The sequence below is a fragment of the Pristis pectinata genome, chromosome 16 (assembly GCF_009764475.1).
Source record: "Pristis pectinata isolate sPriPec2 chromosome 16, sPriPec2.1.pri, whole genome shotgun sequence".
NCBI classification, from domain to species: Eukaryota; Metazoa; Chordata; class Chondrichthyes; order Rhinopristiformes; family Pristidae; genus Pristis; species Pristis pectinata.
Window position 1 is genome coordinate 37,550,122 of NC_067420.1, and position 19,822 is coordinate 37,569,943.

The 19,822-nt window shown below is 41.1% G+C and overlaps 1 protein-coding gene across 1 annotated transcript; it reads left to right on the plus strand.

Annotated features, from left to right (window-relative positions):
• Positions 1 to 888: 888 nt before the first annotated feature.
• On the plus strand, positions 889 to 17,261 carry ocstamp (osteoclast stimulatory transmembrane protein). The gene is made up of 3 exons (XM_052031413.1): positions 889 to 1,019; positions 9,762 to 10,815; positions 13,340 to 17,261. The coding sequence occupies exons 1-3, from the start codon at positions 1,015 to 1,017 to the stop codon at positions 13,712 to 13,714; spliced, it is 1,434 nt and encodes a 477-aa protein (XP_051887373.1). The 5' UTR covers positions 889 to 1,014; the 3' UTR covers positions 13,715 to 17,261.
• The last annotated feature ends 2,561 nt before the right edge of the window (positions 17,262 to 19,822 follow it).

Below are 19,822 nucleotides of genomic sequence, written 5' to 3' on the forward strand. Positions count from 1 at the left end.
TAACATGTAAAATGCCTTGTGCTAGTGTTTCATGGGAGTGCTATCAACTAACTTCAGTACCAAGGCTTATAAAGAGATATTGTGACTAGTGGCCTAGTGCTTGGTCAAAGAGGCAGACCTAAATTTGGAACTTGGGGGAAGTCGGGAATTGGAGGAATGCAGAGATCTCTCGGGGTGGCAGTGCTGAGGAAGGTCACACAGACATAGATCCTGACCCTGGGTGTGGTTTCTGTAGAGTTTGCATGTTCTTTCCACGACTGTTTGGGTTTCGCTCAAGTGTTCTGACTTCCTCCCACATCCCAAAGGTGTGCTGCTAGGTTAAGTGGCTACTGTTGTTTACCCCCCTTGGGAAAAGAATCAAGATGGACTGGAGGGGTATGTGCAAGAAAAACTGCAGGGGTAAAGGGAAATAAGGAAGAATGGGACTGATGGGATTGCTCTATTGGAGGCAGCATAGATTTGATGGGCTGAATGGCCTTCTTCTGCACTGTAATAAGTAAATCAGCAATCAGTGAGGCTTTTTCGCTATGTGGCTATCCATTAAATGAAAATCAAAATGATGAAAATCTAAAATAAAAACAAAAATTGCTGGAAATATTCAGCAGGTCAAGCCACATCTGTGAGAAGAGAATCAGAGTTAACATTTTAGGTCAAAGGTATGCATTAACTGGATGAATGTAAACATTCCCTACCAGTTTAGGATTGGCTTTTTTTTAAAATACCCATATAAGGCAAAATTTCAAAGCCTTTTGTTTACAAAAGAGGAAACAAGACAATATTGGAGTTACTAAAGTATCATGCAAATCAGGAAGCAGTCACGTTATTTACAGTATTGGTGATTGAACACCAAGCTGTGTAAGTGACTGCTCAGGGCACGGAGAGGAGTGTAAACACAGTTTACAATACAGCTCAGTTTCTTTTCTATTTATTCATCAGGTTAGAGGTACAGAAAAATATAGAACAGGAGCAGCATCAGAAATTATGACTCTGGACCAAGCCACGTCTCTGTAAATAATGAAGTAAGTAAATCATTTTACTTTTTCCATGTAGGTAAGGTTCCATGCTCAAAGTAAAATAGATTGAAATAATTTTGATTAACAGTGCTGTTTTTATTACTGAACAAAAAATAAACTTCGAAACATTTACCTTTGGATTAGTTGGCCTTTTCACTCTGTGGTACTGAGCAGTAGAGATGAAAATTTCACCACATTTGATCCCTGGTCTGAGCTAAGGTAGGTTGGACAGAATATTAGGAGGTGCATCCAACTGACCTGTCTCTAATGAAGACGTAACTCAGCAGTGCTCCTGGAGATACAAGAGACTGCAGATTCTGAAATCTGGAGCAACAAACAAAATGCTGGAGGAACTCAGCAGGTCAGGCAGCATCTGTGGAGGGAAATGGACAGTCGACATTTCTGGTCGAGATCCTTCATCCGTCGAGATGTAGGGTCTCGACCCGAAACGTCGACTGTCCAGTTCCTTCCACAGGTGCTGCCTGACCTGCTGAGTTCCTCCAGCACTTTGTTTGTTGTTTCAGTATAGAGTCATAGAGCAATACAGCACGGATACAGGCCCTTCAGCCGACCACGGTGCCCACCCAGCTAGACCCAATTTCCTGCGTTTAGCCTGTATCCCTCTAACCCCCACCCCTCTATGTACCTATCCAAGTGTATCTTAAATGATACTGTTGTACCTACCTCAACCTCTTCCTCTGGCAGCTCTCGTTCCACATACCACCCTCTGGGTGAAGAAATTGCCCCTTGGGTCCCTTTTTAAAATCTTTCCCTTCTCACCCTAAACCTATGCCCCCTTGTTTTGGACTCCCCTACCCTGGGGAAAAGACTGTCACCATCCACTTTATCTATGCCTCTCATAATTTTAAACACTGTTCCTGGTTTTCATCGATAATTAATGGCTGCTGCAGGAAGGGCCAGGTTAATCTCCAATGTTTTCCATGGTGGAGTAACAATGGGATTCACCATCTAGTTCACAACGGAAACATAATCACTCAAAGAGATCCTATTAGCCTTGCCCATTCCTCCTCCCATCCCCCACCCTCATCCTCATCCTCAAACCTTCACCCCATCCTTTCTCTCTCCTCAACTGTCACCCAACACTTCACCACTTTCCCAGAAAAGATGCAGGTGAAGGAATCATGAGAAAAGGAGGGGAAAAAGGGTGGCCACCAACAACATCGAGTGCAACAATTACACATAGTATTATAAGTAATCAAGAAAACTCCCAGTCCCCATCTGGTTATCTGAAGTGTCACTAAAATAGAACATAGAACAGTTCCGCACTGGACAGGCCATCCCGCCCACGATGTTGTGCCGATCTTGATGCCAATTTAAATTAAATGTCCTCTTCCCGTGTATCATCCATATCCCTCCATTCCCTTCATATTCATGAGTCTATCTAAAAGCCTCTTAAACTCCACCAAACTGCCTACTTCCACTACAACCCCTGGTAACCCATTCCAGACACCTACCACTCTCTGCATAAAAAACTTGCCCCTCATGTCGCCTTTAAACTTCCCCCCTCCGACATTAAAATCATGTCCTCTGGTGTTTGACATTTCTACCCTGGGGAAAAGATTCTGACTGTCTACTCTATGTCTCTCATGATTTTAAAAACCTCTGTCAGGGTTGTATGTAAATCAGGATTGTATGTATGTAATCTCTTCCAATGGATCAAGGATCTACCTGCTACAATACCGTAGTGCACTAACCAAAAAATGTTTAATTCCTAGTCTGGAAGTGACCCAACAGTAATTAGGGGAGAAATTTCTTTAGTTAACAGTGCTAAATATGGCCATGTCAGCTGCCAGTTGAACTCACATTTGTACACTTGATCCCATTTAAAGCTGAATATGTGAAGTTAAAATTAACCAGCAGCTAGTCTTCCAGGACAGGAATAGTGTCTTTTGGACAAATTCAAGATAAATATCATTCCTGATGGGTGGAAGGATAGGATAGGTGCACACTGTGATGCCTCCCATGGTTGAATATCCTGCTAGTAACAGGAACTGTTGCCCATAAAGTTACAAGAGACTACATATTTAAGGAGTCCAGAGGGGATAAATTTAAATAATTACCCAAGAACAGTGGGTTTGGAGGGTCCAGACCCTCGAGGTTGTTGAGGACCTGAATCAATGCATTGCAAATTCCTCAGTACTTCATTGCTGCATTATTCAATTCTGCTCAAAGTACATAGTGCAACAAAGTCTTACTTTGTATTTTCTACATTCTAAAGGTATTCCGAAGTGAAATCTTCATGAAGTTATGCTTTTGGCTATACTTTGCTGGCCTAGTTTGTAACTCCTGATCAGCTGCAGGGCAGGTTGGAAATTTGTATTCTATGCAGCTGTTCCAGATGTAACTTGTAAACATGCGTGCCTTGCAGAAGGTGGTATTTTTCAAAAAGTTCAGGATAATAATTTGATAATTCTTTCTCCTGTGTGAATCAAAAGATTATTCTTCTTTTAAAATGGATAACTCTTGTTCCATTATGCTTACAACCATCATAATCCATTTAGACTGAATACCTCTTGATAAAGATTGGGAAGTATCCTATCAACCAAACTGCAATCATTTCAAAACAAACCTATGAGTTAGTTCCCATTCGGTATTATTCAGCAACATTTCAGTGTGAGCTTGGATAAACTCTACTTCCTCTGAATCAGAAAATTGTCAGCTTAAGTCTAGATTGACATTTTGGTGCTACACTGTTGGTGATGCACTTTGTTAGTGCCAAGATATTAGAGGTCATAGGAACATGAAATGCAAAACTGCATATAAACTTCAGAAATAGAAGCATGTACCGAATAGTGTAATAACAAGGTTAAGTTTCTGGACTAATATCTAAAGGGATTCTGAAGTGAAGTCTTCAGGAAATTGTGCTTTTGGCTGTACTTTGCTGACCCAACTTGTAACCCCTGATCAGCTGCAGGGCAGGTTGGAAATCAGACGTATTCAAAGCAGTTGTTCCACATGTAATGGGATCATTAACCATGTGTGCCTTGCAGAAGAGTCTGACTATTGATTATGAAGAAGTGAGTCTCTTATCCCACAATAGAAGCTGGAGGATTTAAATTCAAATAGTAAAATATCTATTACAATCATTTATGGTGAATGACAGAGACACTATGTTTGAAAATCCATCCAGTTCACTGTATTCTTTTCCTTCTATGACCCCACACCTACAGTCATGTATTCTGTTCCTAAATATCATATGACATGGTTTACTCATTTTAGTAAAGCCTGTTCTGCCTTTCTACCTGACCATCCGGTCTCCATACCTCTTGATTCTTTCAGTGGACGAATATCTGTTGACCTTAGCCCTGAGTAGCCATGGGTTTCTCCTCCTATCAGTCTTAACAAGACAACTCTCTGACTTGAGATTATGTGCTTACAAAAAGTCCTTCCTATGGACGGGGGAGAAAGGTGCCCCATCATGGTCATAAGGTGACCAAGGAGCAGAAAACTGAATAGAAAGCAATTAAGAACCCTTGGCCATATGCCAATCTGATATGAGTGCAGTCATCCAGTAGCTGTGAGTTAACAATCCAAAGGTGGTGACTTCAAGTCCTAACATGTCCTGCTGTGAAATTGAATTCAATAAATGGGAAATTTTTAATACCATAATAACAACAAATAACCTAGTGTAACAACAAACAGTTCATTAATGTCATCCAAGCAACAGGATATTCCAGCTCTTTCAGAATCAGAATCATGCTTATTATCACAACAACCTTGCACTCAAAGTCATTAGACCAAGGAATTGATTGTGGACTTCAGGAAAGGGAGGTCAGGAGAACACACATCAGTCTTCATTGAGGGGTCAGCAGTGGAAAGGGTGAGCAGCTTCAAGTTCCTGGGTGTCAACATCTCAGAGGATCTATCTTTGGCCCAACATACTGATGCAATCACGAAGAAGGCACGCCAGCACCTCTACTTTGTTAGGAGTTTGAGGAGATTTGGTATGTGACCAAAGACTCTTGCAAATTTCTACAGATGTACGGTGGAGAACATTCTAACTGGTTGCATCACCGCATGGTATAGAGGCTCCAATGAGCAGGATCGAAAGAGGCTGCAGAGGGTTGTAGACTCAGCCAGCTCCATCACGGGCACAACCCTCCCTGCCATCAAGGACATCTTCAAGAGGCAGTGCCTCAAGAAGGCGGCATCCATCATTAAGGTTCCTCACCATCCGGGACATGCTGGGTTACTACCATCGGGGAGGAGGTACAAGAGCCTGAAGACCCACACGCAACGTTTTAGGAACAGCTTCTTTCCCTCCGCCATCAGATTTCTGAACAGTCCATGAACACATGAACACTATCTCATTATTCTTTTTTTTGCACTATTTATTTATTTTGTAATTTATAGTAAGTTTTATGTCTTTGTACTACTGCTGCCGCAAAACAACAAATTTCACATTATATGTCCTCAGAATCAGAACCAGAATCAGGTTTATTATCACTGACATTTGTCGTGAAATTTATTGTTTTGCGGCAGCAGTACAGTGCAAGACATAAACTGTTCAGAAATCTGATGGTGGAGGGGAAGAAGCTGTTCCTAAATCGTTGAGTATGGGTCTTCAGGCTCCTGTACCACCTCTCCGATGGTAATAATGAGAAGAGGGCATGTCCTGGATGGTGAAGGTCCTTAGTGATAGATGCCACCTTCTAGAGGTACCACCTCTTGAAGATGTCCTTGATGGTGGGGAGAGTTGTGCCCGCGATAGAGCTGGCTGAGTCTACAACCCTCTGCAGCCTCTTGCGATGCTGTGCATTGGAGCATCCATACCAGGCTGTGATGCAACCAGTCAGAATGTTCTCTACCATACATCTATAGAAATTTGCAAGAGTCTTTGGTGAGGTACCAAATCTCCTCAAACTTCCAACGAAGTAGAGGCGCTGGTGTGCCTTCTTCGTGATTGCATCAATGTGTTGGGCCCAAGATAGATCCTCCAAAATGTTGACACCCAGGAGCTTGAAGTTGCTCACATTTGCACTCAATGAGGACTGGTGTGTGTTCTCCTGACTTCCCCTTTCTGAAGTTTGCAATCAATTCCTCAGTCTTGCTGATGTTGAGTGTGAGGATGTTGTTGCAACACCACTCAACCGGCCGAACTATCTCATTCCTGTATGCCTCCTCATCGCCATCTGAGATTTTACCAACAACAGCGGTATCATCTGCAAATTTATAGATGGTGCTTAAGCTATGCTTAGCCACACAGTCATGAGTGTAGAGAGAGTAGAGCAGTGGGCAAAGCACACATCCTTGAGGTGCATCTGTGTTGATTGTCAGCGAGGAGGAGATGTTATTTCCAATCTGCACTGACTGTGGTCTCCTGATAAGGAAGTGGAGGATTCAGTTGCAGAGGGAGTTACAGAGGCCCACTAATGCAACTAATGCAAAAGGAACATCTAGATATCTGAAATAGAAACAGAAAATGCTGGGGCTGAGTAAAGAAAGCTCTATTTTTCACATCTTCATGTTATATTTGGGCTGCAAAGGTTCAAGAGCAAAATCTTTTCCATTCCCTAACAGAATGTTAAGAAATACTGCCTTCAAAATGTATAAGAAAACAATAATTTTTGGGCTAGCTAACATCAACAAAAACACTCTGTCAGTTACATCTGTGTTAGAGATTCTAGAAGTTTATTGTGGAAGTAAGTTTGCCAAAGATACCATTTGTAAAAAAAAAGGGATGCGGTTTGGTAGGGACATTTATTGAAAGAAGAAATGGTTTTCAGTACCAATTAACTCACATTCTATGAGTGCAGTTTGATCAGAAGGATTTTTTAATATGTCATTAGATTGTGACAGTAATTGTCACTAAAATGATTCTGTTTAATGCCCATAAAGGTGATGCTAAATCTACTCAAATCCAGGGTGGTGGGTGGTGAAGGTGACCTCATCAATGTGTCAACTGTGTGCTATCATACACATGCCAGTGCATCTCCTCCCAATTGGGTAAAAGAAATGTTTTGTTGCAGTTAGGTGAAGCTACACATGGAGTATTCTACACAGTGTTGGTCACCTTATCCAATGAAGGATATACATAACCTGTAAATGTGACAAAGATTCACTGAATTAATTCCTGAGAGGGTGATCCTATGATAAGTGAGAGAACAGAATGGGACTACGTTCTCTGGAGTTGAGAAGTATGAGAAGCCATTTCATTGAAAATTAAAATATTTTTCGAAGCTTTACCAGGTAGAAGCTGAGAGGCTGTTTTCCCAAGTTGGACTAGCAGGATGGTGGTCAGAATCTCAGGTCAAAGGGTTGGCCATTTAGGAGTGAGAGAGGGAAAATCTTCTCTATCTAAAGGGCTATGATTCCTTGGAATCATCTACCTAAAGAGTTGAGGATGCTCAGTCATTCTGTACGTTCAAGTCAATAGATTGTGGGACACTAGGGAAGTCAGGGGAAGTGGGAGTAGAAATGAAAAGTAGAGATGATAATAGAAGTTCATCCATGACCTTACTGCAGGGCAGAGTAGCCTTTATAGGTTGGATACTCTACTCTACTCTCATTTCTTTGACATACATTTGAAATGCTGCTCATAGATTTTCCCTGAGAAAGTATGGGGGTGTTCACATCCTGTGGGTACAACAAAGTAATGGAGATGCTAATGAGATAGCTGAGGAATTAGCTAGCCTTCTGCTCCAATCTTCTCAGGAATGCCAGAAGAATTAGGCCCTGGTGAAGAGGAGCTAGTAAACGCCTGATCATGAAACAGCGGTGTCCTTTTTTTTTTAACTTTTGTGGACAGTGGAGGAGAGAATCAGGTATTTGAACCCATGTCATTCTGATCCTCTCTCTCAAGCCATGTATGAACAAATTCTGAAAGGCTGCAGCAATTCAAAGGTGACTATGCAACCATTTTACAATGGAAGATCAAGACTATCCCAAGCAGGTACATGGATTTGTCGTCCCTAATTTCCTGTGAAGACAAATATTAGACAAGTTACACTCAGAACACACTGTCATTATCAATATGAGAGCTTTTGATAGAAGCTCCATATATTGCTCAGGAATTCATTAAAAAATTAGAAGATCTAGTTTCAATGTGAACAATCTGTCAGGAGCATAGACAAGATGGACTCTTGACCTCACAATCTACCTTGTTGTGGCCTTGCACCTTATTGACTGCCTGCACTGTACTTTCTCTGTAACTGTATTCTGCATTCTGTTATTGTTTTCCTTTGTACTACCTCAATACACTGTTGTAATGAAATGATCTGCATGCATGGCATGCAAAACAAAGGTTTTCACTGTACCTCGGTACGTGTGACAATAATAAACCGATTTACCAATTTAGGAGATAGTGATCATAATATCATAAGATTTTGGAGCATTATGAAAGTTGGTCGAACTTAAAGTAAGTAAGTCACTGGGACTAGATGGGATGCTTCCTAGGATTTTGAGGGAAGTAGGGGAGAAAATCATGGTAGAACTGACCATAATTTTTCAATGCTTTTTGGACACTGGGGTGGTACCAGAAAACAGGAGAGCAGCAAATGTTAGTCCTTGCTCAATAAAGGAAGTAAGGATAAGTACGGCAACTATAGGCCAGACAATTTAACCCTAGTGGTGGGAAAGCTTTTAGAGACATTGATCTGGGACAGGATTAATAGTTACCTAGCAGAAAACGAATTAATTAAGGCAAGCCAGCACAGATTTGTTAAGGGCAAATTTTGTTTTACTAGTTTAATATAATTTTTTGCTGAAGTAATGGATAAATCTTATGAGCATAATACGGTTGATGTGGTGTACATGGACTTCCGAAAGGTTTTTGATTAGGTGCTACAAACAGGCTTATCAGCAAACTTGGAGTGCATGGAATATAAGGGACATTGATAGCATGGTTACAAAACTGGCTAGGTGACAGACAAAAGAGGGTTGTGGTGAATGGTTCCTTTACAAACTGGAGGAAGCTGGTTCAAGGAATTCCCCTGGGAGCGGTGTTGGGGCATTCCTATTCCCACCCTATCTTTACATTTGGGGGTAAAAGCCACAATCTTTAAATTTGTGGATGACACAAAACTTGTAAACTGTGAGCAGAGTAGTGATAGATTGCAGCAGTATACAGACAGGCTGATGGAACACAGAGAAAAAGGAGGTAATGCATTTTGCTAGGAGAATGAGGAGAGACAATATTGAATAAAGGATACAGTTCTAAAGGGGGTAGAGTAGCGGAGGGGTTGTGTGAATTGAAATAATTGAAAGTGGTAGGGCAAGTTAAGAAAGCAGTTAATAATGAGTTTTGAGGCTTGAGGCACAAAGTACAAAATCATACTGATTTTTTTATAAAACACAGGTCTGGCCTGAATTGGAATACTGTGTTCAATTCTGTTTGCCACGTTATAGGAAGCATATGAGGGTCGCTGACTCATGGTGAAGTTTAAATTCTCAACCATGTTTTCAAATTCATCCATAGCCAAGCATCTCTTTTGGAAAATGTAGCATCCAATTTTAACTAAAGCTCCACACCAGAAAGAACAACTAAATGAATATTCAAAATTAGTGAAGGAAAATTCCTGAAGGACAGGTACCTCATCACAGACTGTAAACTTATTAAAGGAAAATGTTCAAGATGTATAACATAATTGGCAAGATGAAAGAAGTGTGTAGACCATTCTAAACAATGTCTGTGGTATATCTGATGATCTTAATAGAATTACATTCACTGCACTTATCTATATGCTCTCACATTTTAGGTGTCTAAGTGTTCTTTTCTTTTCTTCTCAGATACAACAATTTGAAGATTTCTATTCCTTGCTGGAAAAAGTGTGCTAAGAAAACAAAACAAGTTCTGCAATTCTTATGGAGCACTTACTCCACTCCTACTCCAAGTGGCTGGCAGCAACTGCTTGTCCTCCTCCTGTCATGCTTGTGTATATGTGCCATCATCGGTGGGCTACTCCACAACTGGATGCTTTCATCTCTGAAGTACGAAGTGTACTTAAGCAACCGCATAACCATAGTGTTCACAATCATCATGTTCCTGCTTCTCTTCCTGGTCCACCCCATACGCTGCGCATTCACTATTGTGATCCCCACGTTAGGCACCAAACAAGGCCGTGATCTTCTCCTTTCTACGTGTTTCATGCTTGTAGCTGTCAACATAATCCCTAACATTATGGGTAACATCAAGATGGTTCTCAAGCTCCTTCAGTGCATTGCGATGACCTCAATCGAAAGCCTAGTGAACTCGACTAACAGTTTAAGGCATATTAAAAATAAGCTGGTTGAAGAACTGGTGAAGGTGCAGAAAATGGTAGGGGCCACTACATCGATAATGAAATGGGAATTAAATTCAAATGTCAATCAATTGGCAATGGAGAGCCAACTGCATGCAATTGGCAAAGATATCCAAAGCGATTTTTCTAAAGTTCAGACCACACTCAGTGAGATTACTCTGTACACCAACCGAGCACTCGCTGTCTTTTTTTTCTTTTACCTGGCTATCACATCAGTTTGGTATCTCAAGGGCTACCTGACAAATCTGGAGTTTGACAACGTGTACATAACTGGCAAGTTAGCTCACCTACTACGACCAAAGAAGGGGCAACATATACCGAAGCGAACTGCTAGTAAAAAGTTAATCAAATCCACAGGGTTAAAAATGTCCTCAGACGAAGTAGCCACATGTGTCAAGCAGATGGTGATCAGCACGGCATATCTAGCACTGTCCACAATTATCATAACAGCAGATTTTGTCATCTACACTTTCACATCGGAGGCCTTGCGTTGGACAGTTGACATTCCACCTGTACCTGTCGTTGTGGGATACGAATACAGAGTAATTATGCCTTTACTATATATTTTTTTTCATTGTTCTGCTTTTCTCCTGGAGGCATTGGCTATTATTCAGGTTAACAAAAAAAACCAACAGCACCGGGGATCACTTCCAGAAGGTTAGAACTAAAAAGCAGGTATAGGCGACCTCCACATTACAGGAGGGACAGGGATTGTGTTCCTAGAGAATGGTCAGGCACGGTAGTGTAGCAGTTAGCATAACGCTATTACAGTGCCAGCGACCTGGGTTCAATTCTGGCTGCCGTCTGTAAGGAGTTTGTACGTTCTCCCTGTGTCTGCGTGGGTTTCCTCCCAGTGCTCTGGTTTCCTCCCACATTCCAAAGACGTAGGGGTTAGGAAGTTGTGGGCATGCTATGTTGGCGCCGGAAGCGTGGCGACACTTGCGGGCCGCCCCCAGAACACTCTATGCAAAAGATGCATTTCACTGTGTGTTTTGATGTACATGTGACTAATAAAGACATCTTATATCACGATTTTCGTAACATGAGACCACATTATCTGCACATGCATGAAGAAACACAAGTTGGAAAAAAATAAATTTTATGTTGATTTATTTACTTTTTTCACATAAGTTTCATGAGAGTGAATTTTATTTCATATCATAAGCATTTGGGTAGTGACTTGTGAACTCTGTAAGGGCGAATTTCTGTAACCCGAACAAACCATAACACTGAGGTCACCTGTAACTTGTTCTAAGTCTGCATGACGTCTATTCACTCCCATCCAAGCGTGGTACAACTGAGTGACAGGGAGCTGTTTAGATGACCAGTAAAAATGCATTTAACTGGAACAGTGGGGTAGAAAGGACTGGAGAGATATTTGATGGAGTTAGACGAAGGGCAAATGGAGGTTCACAGGAACCATAAACACCAGCAGGGATTTGGTCACCCAAATGGCCATTATCTCTGTGCTATTTAGGACTATGAAAGCTGGTGTAACAATGTGCAAAGGATTCCAGAAGCAGATTTGTGAAGGTTTTCTGTTTTTGTAAATTCTCATAATATTCTAATTAAGTTCTAAAAGAATGCACTCATGATCTGACAAGATATGCTGACAGGAAAGAATGCTCACTACTTAATCGTTCTGGTTTAGTCATTGATTGGAAGAACTATTTACTTTTTCCAAATTCTTATATTTCCCTTGCTGCCTTCCATCCCTCCCATGGCCTAACTGAGAGGATGCTTTATTTTTCCCTCGGGAGCTCTTTGCTTCCGCAGGAACATATGGAATTAAAAGCTCTTACTTAAGTAACTCTGCCTCTGCAATCCTGCAATGGTTTTCTGTCCTTCCTTGTTAAACTGCTTCGGCCTAACTTATCTTCTCAGAGTTATATTAAAGTCTGCTCCACTCAATCAAACGTAAGTATGAATTAAGGACTTGTACTTCAGCAAATCCAGGATCGCCTAAAGTACTTTGCAGTCTATGAAGTACTTTTGAAGTGCAAGGTAAGAATAACCTTGCACTTCAATTTAAAGTTGCACACCACAAGTTTCCTCAAACTACAAGATAAAAACTGAATAATTTCAATTGATGATGTTGGTTCAGGAATAGCTATTGTCCAAGGCATGGTGTAGTCTTGCCTGATAACTCACATCATATCAGTTCTCCCCATGAGTAAATCAAATGATGTACAGTATTATATAAACACATACAGTACTCCTCAGATTTGTTCATTGTATTTTGGAGAAGTTCTATCTGTAGCTGTTAGCCATATAGAAGTTCCACTTGGGAGCTAAGAGTTTCTCTTCCCATGTGGGAAACAAATGTAGAGGCTATTAAAGAGGTACAAGCTATGCAAAAGCAGGAACTGGATGGGGAGATTAATATAGTTTTGCCAATTTTCTCTGTATTTATATGTAGGGTTTAGACCACCCCTCTGGCCCCCTTGCCTCAAAGCAGAACCTGGGAAATCATCCTTCCAGGATTATTGGACAGTTGAGACTGAGCTATAGACTTTTGATTTATCTGCAGACAAATAATTCATACCCCATGGTATTTTTTTTCAGGACAGAAGTGAAAATAGGTCCTGAAATTACATTGAAATTTTAGTTCTTCATTCCTACCAATGCCCTGAGGGAATTCTCCCAATCTCACAATGGGAAATTGGTAGAATGGGTGGGATTTCACCCTCTAGGGCTATCGCTTTCAGTAACCATACACATAGTCGCTAATGCTTTGTGATTTCCAGCCACTTTCATTCTGCCTCGCTCTGTGCATGAAAACAGCTAAACAATTCAAAATGATTCCATCATTAATAACATTCCTACCTCTATCTCACAAAGCCTCCTCTCAGCTTGGCACTGTGACTGCCCCTGAAGTTACATGCTGCTTCTAGCCTGAAACATAAAATGGGATCATAGAACAAAATAAGGACAAGATTGATTATAATACATTATCATTTGTTATTTGGGATAAAAATGTGAAATTTTCTCTATGGTTTTCCAGTTTCTGTATAGTAGATTCCCTTATCTGTGGCAAGCTTTTAAACATGAATTGGTCTTTTTCAGGTAATTGTGAGGACCCCATTTGAAGAAATTGTTAATTCAGGGACAGTCCAGAAGAAGGAAGCCAACTTCCCCTGGAATTTTATCTTTGTATCAGATAGATGCATATTTCAGCCCTCTCCCCCAGATATCCAGATCATCTGTACTGTCGGCCTACTCTACTTTATTGCTTATATTACAGTGTTTTTGGAAGCCTATGCCTTGCGAGCACGAAGAAAGATTTCTGCAAGCTTCTTTGAGCAACGGGAAGATGAAAGGGTCAAATATCTCCAGAAAAAACTGATGAACAATTCAGAAGATCAATTCAAAAACTGTACAGCTGTTTTCACTGTGTCAGAACAATGTCACGTAAGCTTTAAAGGGCAATTCAACATGTGACGGTAGGCTATTGGCTTGGCATTTTGAATTACATAAGAAAGAATTGTATTGCATAACATCTTGCATCATTTCAGGTCCCAACGCACTTGTACAGATGAAGTATTTGTAGTCTAATGTAGGAAAAGCAGCATCCAATTTGTGCTCAGCATGCTCCCAAAAACGACAATGCTATAATGTCAAGCTAGTCTGTTTCAGTAATTTTAATTGAGGAATAATTATGGGTCAGCGGACAGGGGGTTAACTTCTCTGCTCTTCTTTAACAGATGGAATCTATTACAGAATAAAAAACAGGACTAAAGAAGGATGTGTAAATGGGCGGTTGATGGTCGGTGTGGATTTGGCAGGCCTTTTCCATGTTGTATCTCTCTATGACTCCGTCCATCAGTGAGGAAAAACAGGGCCTTGGTTAATTGGTTGATCTGGAAAACCACATTTCTGACAGTGCAGCACTCCCTTGGCCCTGCCCTGAAGTGTTAGCCCAGATTTTGTGTTCATGTCTTTGAAGTGGAACTTGAACACTCTATTCATCTGAGAGATGGGAGCAAGCCATAGTGAACATAGAATCATAGAGCTATACAGCACGGAAACAGGCCCTTCAGCCCAACTCATCCATGCCAACCAAGTTGCCCAACTGAGCTAGTCCTGTTTGCCTACATTTGGCCCAGATCCCTCTAAACCTTTCCTATCAATGTACCTGTCCAAATGTCTTCTAAATGTTGTAATTATACCACCTTTACTACTTCCTCTGGCAGCTCATTCCATATATGCACCACCCTCTGTGTGAAGAAGTTGCCCTTTTAAATCTTACCCCTCTCACTTTAAACCTATGCCCTCAGATTTTGGACTCCCCTACACTGGGGAAAAGACTGTGGCCATTCACCTTATCTATGACCCTCATGATTTTATAAACCTCTGTAAGGTCACCTCTCAGCTTCCTATGCCCCAGGGAAAAACGTCCCAGCCTGTCCAGCTGCTCCTTATAACTCAAACCCTCTAAGTGCCAGTAACATCCTTGTAAATCTTTTTTACACCCTTTCCAGTTAATTGAAAGGCAGAGGATTAGGAAGTATATAAAAATTTTAGACTGACCGTGGACATGCTGTGAACATCCATGCAGGGGTGCTCATAGGCAGGGGTGTTCATATTCTAGTGCAGGACTGCACTAGAATAGCCCCAGATGCTGCATGGCTTGATGACTATCTCCAGAATTTTCGGATTTTATTTCAGATCTCCAGTATGCAGGTTTTTATTTTGCTTTTCAAATTGCACAATGTTGTCCTGGCACCTCCCAGAGGTACAGTTACAAATTACATCTGGTGATGTCACTAAAGGCAGCCAATAAATTTAACCATACACTCACCTTTCATGCACAGACAAGAAAGTTTCGTCTTGTGCACAAAGCATTTCACTGCCCACCAATAGATTACCTTGAGAATCACTCAGAATCCCTTGGCTATTCCAGGGATGAACCCTGTCATCTCTGACAGAGGGTTGTGGTGGAGGGAGTGCATTCGGATTGGAGGGCTGTGACTAGTGGTGTCCCACAGGGATCGGTTCTGGGACCTCTACTTTTTGTGATATTTATTAAGGACTTAGATGAGGGGGTGGAAGGGTGGGTTAGCAAGTTTGAAGATGACACAAAGATTGGTGGTGTTGTGAATAATGTGGAGGGCAGTCGAAGCTTACAGAGGGATATTGATAGGATGCAGAGCTGGGCTGACAAATGGTAGATGGAGTTCAATCCAGAGAAGTGTGAGGTGGTACACTTTGGAAGGACAAACTCCAAGGTGGAATACAAGGTAAATGGCAGGATTCTGGGCAGTGTAGAGGAGCTGAGGGATCTGGGGGTTCATATCCACAGATCACTGAAAGTTGCCACACAGGTGGATAGGGTAGTTAAGAAAGCTTATGGGATATTAGCTTTCATAAGTCATGAGATCGAGTTTAAGAGCCACGAAGTGATGATGCAGCTTTACAAAACTCTGGTTAGACCACACTTAGAGTACTGTGTCCAGTTCTGGTCACCTCATTATAGGAAGGATGTGGAGGCGTTGGAAAGGGTGCAGAGGAGATTTACCAGGATGCTGCCTGGATTAGAGAGTATGGATTATGAGGAGAGACTAAAGGAGCTAGGGCTTTACTCATTGGAGAGAAGGAGGATGAGGGGAGACATGATAGAGGGATACAAAATATTAAGAGGAATAGATAGAGTGGACAGCCAGTGCCTCTTTCCTAGGGCACCAATGCTCAATACAGGAGGGCATGGCTTTAAGGTAATGGGTGGGAAGTTCAAGGGAGACGTCAGAGGGAGGTTTTTCACCCAGAGGGTGGTTGGTGCATGGAATGCGCTGCCTGGGGTGGTGGTGGAGGCTGATACATTGGTAAAGTTCAAGAGATTGTTAGATAAGCATATGGAGGAATTTAAGATAGAGGGATATGTGGGAGGAAGGGGTTAGATAGACTTAGGAGTGGTTTGAGGGTCGGCACAACATGGTGGGCCAAAGGGCCTTTATTGTGCTGTATTGTTCTATGGTTCTATGGTATCATGTGTACAACCTCTAGATCTCCAGAGGCAATACCACTCAGAAATATTAAGGCCAAGACTGTGTCAAAGGCGCTTTTAAAATTTTTCATCTTAGTGGGTTTGTCTAAAGAAATTCAATCTGATCAAGGAAGTAATTTTATGTCAGGGCTATTTCAACAGTTAGTTTATGAGCTGGGAGCTAAGCAGATTGTATCATCTGCGTACCATCCAGAATCTCAAGGGGCTTTAGGAAGGTTCCATTCCACTCTCAAAAATATGATTAAGATCTTTTGTTTTGAAAACATGAAGGATTGGGATGAAGGAGTTCAGTTGCTCTTGTTTGCAGTAAGGGAGTCGGTGCAAGAATCCTTAGGGTTCAGTCCCTTTGAACTTGTGTTTGGACATCAGGTTAGAGGACCTTTAGTATTACTAAAGGAAGAGTGGATTAAAGAAGACATGCATTTAAATTTGTTGGATTACGTTCTGAAATTTAAAAACCGATTGCAGAGGGCTTGCCAGTTAGCAAGGGAAAATTTAAAAGCTACTCAGAGTAAGATGAAAACATGATATGATAAACACACCCGCTTAAGGACTTTCAAGCCTGGAGATAAGGTCTTGGTGTTTTTTCCTATTCAGACAAACCCTTTTCAAGTGAGATTTCATGGTCCTTACGAAGTTGAGTCTAAGGTTAGTGAGGTAAATTATGTAGTTAAAACATCTGACAGGAGAAGACAAACACAGCTCTGTCATGTAGACATGCTTAAACCTTATTGTGAAAAATCCACAGCTGTGTTGATATTAAATTGTCTGGAAAATCACTAGTTGATTCTGGTGAGAGTCATTTTAGACCAAACACTGTTTCTGCGAGACGGTCGAATGCGGATGTTTTGGACAACCTTGAAAAGAAATTGGCTCATTTACAACCTCAGCAAAAACAGCAAATGAAACAGTTAATTTTAAAATTTCAAGATTTATTCCCTGATGTTCCAAAGAGAACCCCAGTAGCTTACCATGATATTGATGTTGGAGATGCAGAGCCCATAAAACAGCACCCATATCGAATGAATGTAGAAAAGAGTAAACTTGTTGGCCAAGAGATTGAGTATATGTTAAAGAATGATATTATCAGACATTTCACTTCAAATTGAAGTTCACCTTGTGTTATGGTACCTAAACCAGATGGAAGTGTTTGGTTTTGCACTGATTATAGAAAAGTGAATGCTATAACCAAGTCAGATGCTTACCCTATCCCTAGGATGGATGATTGTATAGACAGGGTTGGAAAGGCTAAATTTCTTACAAAGATTGACCTATTAAAAGGGTACTGGTGTGTCCCATTGACAGATAGAGGAAGAGAGATTTCTGCCTTTGTAACACCTTCTGGATTGTATGAATACAATGTTTTGCCATTTGGAATGAAAAATGCTCCAGCAACATTTCAGAGAATGATTAATTCTGTGATTCAAGGGTTAGAACATACAGATGCCTATATTGATGACTTAGTTACCAGGAATGATACATGGGAAGCTCATATCTCTGCATTAGGAAAATTGTTTGAAAGACTTTCCAAAGCCAACCTTACAGTTAATTTGGCTAAGAGTAAATTTGGCCATGCTACTGTGACCTATCTTGGTTACGTTGTAGGTCAACGCAAGTTAGCCCCTTTTCAGGCAAAAGTTCAAGTAATCTCTGAGTTTCCCACTCCAACGGGTACGAGGACTGTTAGGAGATTTCTGGGAATGGTTGGATATTATCGCAGGTTTTGTAAGAATTTTGCTGATACTGCTCTTCCTTTAACTAATCTCCTGAAGAAGGGAGTGAAGTTTGTTTGGACAGAGCCTTGTCAGGAAGCATTTGAGAAACTTAAAGCCATTTTATGTCACCATCCTGTGCTCAAATCACCTGACTTTGAAAAGCCATTTTCATTAGCAGTAGATGCCAGTGATGAAGCTGCGGAAGCTGTGTTATTACAGAAGGATGACACTGATGGTGTTGACCATCCTGTAGCTTACTTTTCGAAGAAATCTAATGAGCATCAAAAGAATTATTCCACCATCGAGAAAGAATTATTGCCACTTATTTTGGCTTTGTAGCATTTTGGTGTTTATGTTTGCACAGCTCAGAAACCACTTACTATGTATACAGATCATAACCCATTGGTATTTCTGAGCAGAGTGAAAAACAAGAGCAGAAGATTGTTAAATTGGAGTTTCATTTTGAAAGAGTATGATCTCATGATAACTCAAATTAAAGGCAAAGATAATATAATTGCTGACTGCCTTTCCAGATGTTAAATTTGAAATGTATCTTTAATAATAGATTTTTTTTCTTGTCTATGATCATGTAATATGATAATTGTAACACATTGCTTTACTTATTGTAATCCACGGTTAAAATTTTGCTTTTGCAGATCAAAATTTTTCTTTGGGGGGGGGAGGTGTTACTAGTCAGGTTGCTACTTGGTGAGTGTCCCTTTAAGGCACCTGGACAGTAGTGCGGTAGTGTGTGTGTGTGTGTGTGTGGCTTTATCTGACTACTACAAGTGGGGGGGGGGGGGGAAGTGTCTATAACTGGAATGATGTAAAAGTCTGAAGGCGACTTCACTAACGTGCTGGCAATTGCACAGACTGAAAGAGAGAGAGAGCGAGTTGGTAGCACTGACTGCCAGTCTCTGTATCTACGAGTGAAGCACAATCGTTGTGACTGTCACTATACAATCCATGTATGGATTTTTGGAGCAATTTGTGGAGTCCACTTTGTTGTTAACCTATACAAGGAATCAGGTGTATCTGTGGGCGGCCACGTACCAACAGAAGTGGCAGATATCTCTGACTAAAAGCAACAGAGTTCTTCGGCGATTGAGGTGTCGTATTGTTCCATCGTGGGACTTGTGGATTTCGTAAACTCCTTCTCTCTACTTTCTCTACATTCTACTGTGGTTTTCAGAAGCCTTTTCTATTCGTTTTGCTCTGTGACTTGCTGAACTGAACTTTGAGAACTGTTCCTAGACTTGGGGTTTGGGAACTTGCCACACACACACTTCGGGTTTATTTTGGGGTCAATGTCTGATATCTAATGTTTTTATTTCTCTTATTATTACAAGTAGTTATTAAACAATAGATTCTAACATTTAAACCTGGTTCATTGTGTTCCTATTGTTGCTGGTACATAACACAACAGATACATGGACAGGAAAGGTTTAGAGGAAGATATGGGCCAAATGCAGGAAAGTGGGACTAGCCCAGATAGACAATGTGGTTGGCATTGACGAGATGAGCCAAAGGGCCTTTCTTCATGCTGTACACCTCCAAGACAGGAGTAAGGATTGGGCGATTTACATTTTTTCTGTTAATCAAGTCTAGTAAAATGTTCTTAATTACTTCTGTGCTTACTTTTTAATTACTTATTGTGCTCAGGAATCTCAGGGTTGATCTCAGGATAACAATCTCAGGATTGCTGTCAGTGCCACGTGATAGTGAAGGTAAGAATAGGAGGAGATGGCAGATGAATGCGTGGCTGAGGAGTTGGTGCAGGGGGCAAGGTTTTAGATTTTTGGATCATTGGGATCTCTTCTGGGGAAGGTG